The following is a 6,737-nucleotide window of genomic DNA, read 5'->3' on the forward strand; positions in this document are numbered from 1 at the left end:
GGCGCTGGAGACACAAGCCGCTGCAGCTCTCCAGCTCAGAACCGCCAGTGGCCCTGAGGCCCCACCCACCCTACCAGCTTCTCCTCGCTCCAGGCACACCCGCACCTTCCAGGTCCTCCCCACCGCCGGGTGTCAGCGCATGCCCTTTCTTTCTGGAACGTTCTTCTTCCCAACCTACACACTCACTCACATACGCCTCCCCTGATCCCCCTAGACCAAGCCAAGTCTCCGTCACAAGTCCCATAGCACATGTCCCCTTCACAGACAGAAGCCAACAACCCCACAGAATCTGGGCCACAACCTGGTCTGAACTCTGGCTCTGCCGCAAGGCCAAGTCTCTCAGCCTCTCTGTGCCTCAGTTTCCTCATCTATAAATCGGAGGTAACAACAGGACCTTTTCATACAGTGTAGCAAGCGTAAATGAGTTAATGCGCTCAGAACAATGGTGGTGCATACTTAATGCTATATAAATTTCAGTAATCACAAAAATATAATAAATAGGTCTTCACAATTGTAATTAAATAATTAATCATGCGAGTGGTAGTTTAAGTCTGTCTCTCCTGCCAGGCACATCCTCGAGCTGGACAGGGCCGCTGCCTTACGCATTGCTGCATCTACAGAGAACAGCACAGCGCCTCGCACACAGCAGTGCTGGGTAAACGCTTGCCGGCTGCAGGGATGAATGAAGGAACAGGGCCCCACGATGGGAGGACGAGCACCAGCTGGGAGAGCAGAGGCACCACTGGGGCCCCAGGGACCCACAGGAAGCCAGATGCCAAGGGGGACAGCAGGCAGTGAGCTCCCAGGCACTGAGGAGAAAACGCTTCCACACTGGGCTCCTGCCTTGGACCCCTCCTGCACAGGGAAGCCAGCTGGGTCCCCCAGCACCAAGAACCACCAAAGGGGCTGTTCCCAGAGGGTGTGTTCCTGGGACTGGAGAGAGGATTGCCAGGACAGGGTGCAGCCCTCTCAGCAGGTGGGGGTGGGGACAGCACCTACCTGCTAAAGATGTCTGCAGAGACCTTCTGGAGGTACTGCAGGGCATCCGCCACCTGCTGGATGGCCTCCTCCCGCCGCAGGTCTGGCTGGATGAGGGGCACCGCGTACGTCTGACCTGCCAAGCAGTGCTGGGTCCTCACGGGACTCATGGTGCCTGTGTGGGGGAAGCGGAGCATCGGGACCACCCCACGCTCACCCCACCCACCCAGCACAGGGCAAGGTGGTGTCGAGAGACAGCACAGCCCTCATCCCACCCGCCTGCACAGGGCAGAGAGCATCTGGTGGGGCCAGGAGCTCACAGGAGGCAGGAAGCAGCTGATGCCTGTTGAGAGAATGAGGGAGGGAGAGGGCAGGACCAGGGACTGCGGAGTTGGTAGGGACAACAGAGGAATTCAGAGAAGGGGCGACATTTCCTGTCTCCCTAAAAGGTGCATGGTACCTGCAGGGACCCTTTCCACACATGGTCTCCGTTCAACTCCCCACACGTGGAGAAACGGGAAAGAAACCCTGGCCACAGAGTGAAAAAGAGGCTGGAAGCAGAGGGATGGATGGGGGAGGGCGAGGGCACTGCCTGAATCAACCACCAAATGGTGCTCGATCTGGAAAAGCACAGAAAGTGTGCACTCTTGGGCTCTTCCAATTGGAACCCCCAGGAACTTGGGGCTTGCTCCTGACACAGACTAGGCAGTGGCGAGTGACTGTAGGTAAAGGACTGTCCAGGCTCTGCTCACACTAGCTAGAGCTAAGGGGCCAGGAGAGAGAAGGTACACGTGGGGACAGAGGACAGGAAGCAGAGACACTCCTTGAATTGCAAGGTCAGGGCAGAGTCTATTTCTATTGGGTCTAAATAACTCCTCTCCCTGATGCCACTACAGCAGCAATCACCTGCAGAGGGCGCTCATTTCATTGGAAAGACTCAGGCCAGGCAGGGTATTAAGGTATCAGGCCCCTGTAATTAGGCCTAATCACACTGCCTCACTGAAAGACCATGAGCAAGACACTAGCGAGGCCTGGCACTGTGCCCAAACCTACTCCCCAGGCACCACACTGGGGCCCTTGGTTGCAATGGAGGTGTGGGTGGGGCTGGCTAAGTATGGCAGGAAGGGCCTAGGAGGCTTCATTTGGGCTTAAAGTGCTATGTGACCTTGGAGAAGTTGCTTGCCCTCTCTGAATCTCTGATTCTTTCCATTTCCCATTCTCCAGACTGAGAACTGACACTACTCTTTAAAGAAGTGGTTATTCCCAAAGATAATAATGTGTATATTAGACGAATATATCACACCAACATCTTCAACAAGCTGGAGCCTATTCCTGTTCCTCCTGCTGGCTTCTCCAGCCCATCCTTCTACCTTCCTGGTTCTCTCCTACCCTCCTGAGGCCACCACTTTTCATGCTCTGAGATGACCACTCTGCTCTTCAGCTCTCTCCAGCAGCGACTTCCTCCTCTGCACTTGCGCTCCCAGGCAGGACACCCCCAGCGTCCCAGACCTGCACCTGCCCTGAATGCTCATCAGGGCCCAGGAGTTACTCCTCCCCTCCCCACTTCTCTTCCCTCCTGTCAAATAAGCAAAGCATGGCCAGCTGCTCCCCAACCATCTCAGGCACCTGACCCACTGAGACAAGCACATGCCTTTCAGGAACTTTCTTTCTCCTGCTCTCCTTTGTATTTATACTGATGCAGATCTCCTGTCATTTCTGACTTAGTTTGTGCCTTGGGCCTCCCAGCTGTAAGATTTGGAGGCGGGAAAAAGATGATACTTTCTGCGCATATCTGGAGATGAATTCCTTGTTGGGTTACCACATCTGAATGTGTGTGTGTTTGTGCAGGCACACGTGGGAGAGGGCACAAGTTCCTAAACAAGGAAGGAGCAAGTCTGTTCAACAACTAAGAGACTTGGCCAGGCACGGTGGCTCACACCTATAATTCCAGCACTCTGGGAGGCTGAAGCTGAAGGAGGATTCCTTGAGGCCAGGAGTTTTAGACCAGCTGGGCAACATAGCAAGATCCCATCCCACAAAAAATAAGAAAAATTAGCCAAGCGTGGTAGCATGTGCCTGTAATCCCAGCTATTTGGGAGGCTGAGACAGAAGGATCACTTCAACCCAGGAGTTTGAGGCTGCAGTGAGCTATGATGCCACTGTACTCTTCCTGGGAAAAGAGCAAGACCCTGTCTCTATTTAAAAAAAGAAAAAGAATTAAGAGACTAAATACAGCTGATTAGTGGCTTACCCTTTCTGTCTGCAAATGTCTTCTGATCATCTATTAAGCACAGGACAGGAGTGCAAGAAAGATGAACAAGACACTACACTAGCCAAGAAGATGCATCAGAAACAATGAAACTTCATGTGATAGCCTCTTAGCAGAATCTGTATCTCTCTACCAGGCCCGGGGAGACAGGTGCAGAGAGCATTCCAGGTAAAAGGAACAGGTTGAACAAAAGGTGTGTAGGAGAATGGCAAGTGGTCTTGAGTGTGAGGGTGTAATCGTCCTTGGGAAAGTATTAAGAAAAAGAATGATAAAGACAGGCCAGTTTTTGAAAAACACTGAATACCAAGGCTAGGAACCTGGGCTTGAGCCAGGAATGAAATCCTTAGACCTGTGCTACCAATATGGTAGCCACCAGCTACACTGGCTATTGAGCACTTAGAATGTGGCTAGTCCCAATCGAGATGTATTTTAAGTGTAAAATTCACACCGAATTTCAAAGACTTAGGAAAAAATATAAAATATCTCATTAAAATTTTTATATTGATTATATGCTGATATACTTGTTTTTGGATAGATATTTTGGGATCAAGAAAATGTACTACTAATTTCACCTGTTTCTTTTTACTATTACATATTTTTCTTTCTTTCCTTTTTCACTCAGTCTCCTTTGATTCTACACTTGATCTTAGCCAAAAGGCCAAGAAGTGATCTGTCTCCTGTGATTCTAAAGAAATGAGTCTATGTTCCTGTTTTCAAGCAAGAGATATCCTAGAATGGATTCAGGCCTAATCATCAAAATTAATCATAACTTCATTGCCTCTTCCTTCCTACATTTGATAGTTCTTATGATTATCATGAAGACAGTCTTATTGTCCCTCGTTCTGTAAATAGTATTTTATCATGCTACAATGCTACTACTAATTACTAATATTAGCTAATAATGCCTGTATTAGAACCATTCTAACTCCTTCTCAAGAATCATCTCATTTAATTCTTAGTATGTCAATTTATCATCATCCCCAATTTTAGATAACGGGACGGACCAAGTAACATTTTTGTCAACATCAAAACACTAGCTTGTGATCAAGCCCAGTCTTGAACCTATCTTGTCTGAATTCAGAGCGCGTGTTACTTATCAGTATGTTTTATTGTTTTTATACATTAAAAAAGCAAATCTTAAGAGTCCAAAAATTTTGTTATTACTACCAATTGTAAGACACCTTATCTTGATAGTCTGTCCTTACGTAAACCTAGACTAGATGTTTTCCATATTAAGGGAAGAACAAGGGGATCTCACACTAGCTGAGCCCCTCCTGTGTGGAAAACACTTTCATTACTTTAGCAGACATCACCCCAGTTGTTCATCTTCACAACAAAGCTTGGAGTTATGTATTATGATCTATTCTTACGAATGAGAAAACCCAGACACAAAGAGGTTACTTGACAATTATCTTTTGAAAAGCCTGTGGTGCTCATCTAAACAGATGATGCATAATCTCTTATTTTGTGGAAAGACACCACAAACAGCTAAGAAGATACAGGGGATTTAGTTTAAAAAAGTTTAAAAATTTAACAGTAGTCTTCTATTAGGGAGTTTTAGAAATCCTAACTCCTCAGTTCCATAATAGATGACTGCAATTCACTCTAGGTCTGTGGTATTTCCTGCTCATGCAATATTGTTACTTTTTAATGGATTCCATAAATACATAAATACTCTTTAATGACGGTGCTTTTCTGGCATGTATGCCGTGTTCAAGCTTTTTTCCAGATTCTTTTAATTGACAAACATTATATATATTGATAATGTATACATAATAGTTGTAGAGGACAGCGCTGCCTTGCAGAATCTGGGAAGAACTATGTGAGCTCCCAGAAAAATGAACTACACCATACCCCTCTCTCATAATGCGGTTTACAATTTCGGAAGTGCAGGGCACCCTTCCTGCAAACCATTCTGATACTCCGCGCCAGGCGCTCGACCCCAAGTTTGAGAACCTCAGCTGTAGGCCCCAGGCACCAAGCAGGGCTTAAGCAGCAAGGGGTCCACTAAAAGGGGCCAGCGGCCCGCTCAGTAGCGACGGGAGCTGCAAAAGAACCGCGAGAGGATTCGGTTCAGCCCGTTCCCAGCACCAGGACCCAAAGGGAGGGAAGGCGCGTAACTGTCCCAGGCGGCGGGCAAGGGAGGGAGCGGGTCCTGGAGCCCGCGGTCCCCGCACCCAGGCGGCCTCTGCCTCGTCGCGCGCAGTTAGGGGTCCAGGAAGACGACACGCGAAGCAGGACGAAGACGCATCTTCGGGCGGACAGCAAGGTCCCGACAGAGGCGGAAGCGAAGCCGGGCGCGGGGCCTGCGGGCCCAGGCGCCTCTGCGGGCGCTCGCTCGCTCCAGTCCCCGCGAGGGCAGCGGCAGCGGATACGGCTCCGCGCCCGGCCTCCCGCCCAGAAAAGGGCTCGGGGGCCGCCCAGCCGGACCCTGGCCTGGGACCCACCCACCAGCCCCCAGGGCCCACCCGCTGCCAGGCCGCCCCCGGATGCCGCGCGCCCCTGAAGCCCCACCAGCAGCCGGCCGCGGCACGCCGCTCCGCCCCTGTGCGCGCACGCATGCGCGCTATCGCCGCCGCTCCGCCCGCGCCTCCGGGTCCTAGCGCCGCCCCTTCCGATGCCCCGACAGCCTCCCGCGCGGCTCCGGACCCGAAGACCCGGACCGCTCCCCGGACTCGCAGAGTCGCCCCCGCAGCAGAGTTCCGCCCGCCCCCTCTGAGTTTCCGACGTACACGCGGCCCGATCCCTTGTCTTCCGTACGCCAGGCCATCCCCACCCGCGCCCCCAGCGCTGCAGACCGTCCTCCCACGCCCCTGTCCCCTCTCTGCGTCCCCTCAGGCTCACACCCCGTCTGTCCCCCCGCCCTCGGCTCTTGCGGTCAACCCGCGCCCGGCAGGTGCGCCGGCGCAGGACGCCCAGCTCAGGTGCGGAGCCGCGCCCCCTCCCGCCACACACCCCCTCCTGCTCTGGTCGCTTCACTCGCCCGGTCTTCCCGCCTGTACCTCTGCGGGGCGCTCCCGGTCCGGAGTTCCCGCCCACCCCCTTTACAGGGGTGATCCGGCAGCCAGACGCAAAGGACAGACGTCCTGTGATTCCACTCACCTGAGGCTCCTGGAACAGTCACATTCGGAGCAGAGGGGTGGCTGCCGGGGCGGGAAGCAGGGCGGGAGCTGCGCAGGGAGTGTTTAGTGCGCACGGAGTTTAAGAGGATGAAACACTTCGGAGATGGATGACGCGATGCGAATGGACTTCACGCCACTAAATGGACGCTTAAAAATGGTTAAAATGGTCGATTTCCTGTTATGTATATTTCACCACACACATCCAAAAAAGCTAATAAGCTGGTAAAAAGAAAAAAAGAGTCTAAAAAAGCTAATTATATGAAGGAAGCATCAGTCGAGAGATCCAGCAGTAGTTCCTCCTGGAATCCACTGTCTTGCCTCAAGACTTTTTGGTCCTTCTCTTTTAGGGTTGCCAGATAGAAATACAG

The 6,737-nt window shown here is 51.9% G+C and overlaps 1 protein-coding gene across 1 annotated transcript in view; it reads right to left on the reverse strand.

The window, feature by feature from the left end:
• Positions 1 to 6,406, reverse strand: part of LOC105806099 (WAS protein family homolog 1-like) — a 25,987-nt gene extending 19,581 nt beyond the window's left edge. The window contains exons 1-3 of the mRNA XM_012639172.1: positions 6,350 to 6,406; positions 1,000 to 1,153; positions 668 to 722 (exon numbers count right to left, since the gene is read on the reverse strand). Of these exons, the coding sequence (XP_012494626.1) occupies positions 668 to 722; positions 1,000 to 1,148 (204 nt within the window). The 5' untranslated portion in view covers positions 1,149 to 1,153; positions 6,350 to 6,406. The remainder of the gene's footprint in view (positions 1 to 667; positions 723 to 999; positions 1,154 to 6,349) is intronic.
• Positions 6,407 to 6,737: the final 331 nt, after the last annotated feature.

Source organism: Propithecus coquereli, unplaced genomic scaffold, assembly GCF_000956105.1.
Source record: "Propithecus coquereli isolate 6110/MARCELLA unplaced genomic scaffold, Pcoq_1.0 Scaffold1379, whole genome shotgun sequence".
In the NCBI taxonomy this organism is placed as follows: Eukaryota; Metazoa; Chordata; class Mammalia; order Primates; family Indriidae; genus Propithecus; species Propithecus coquereli.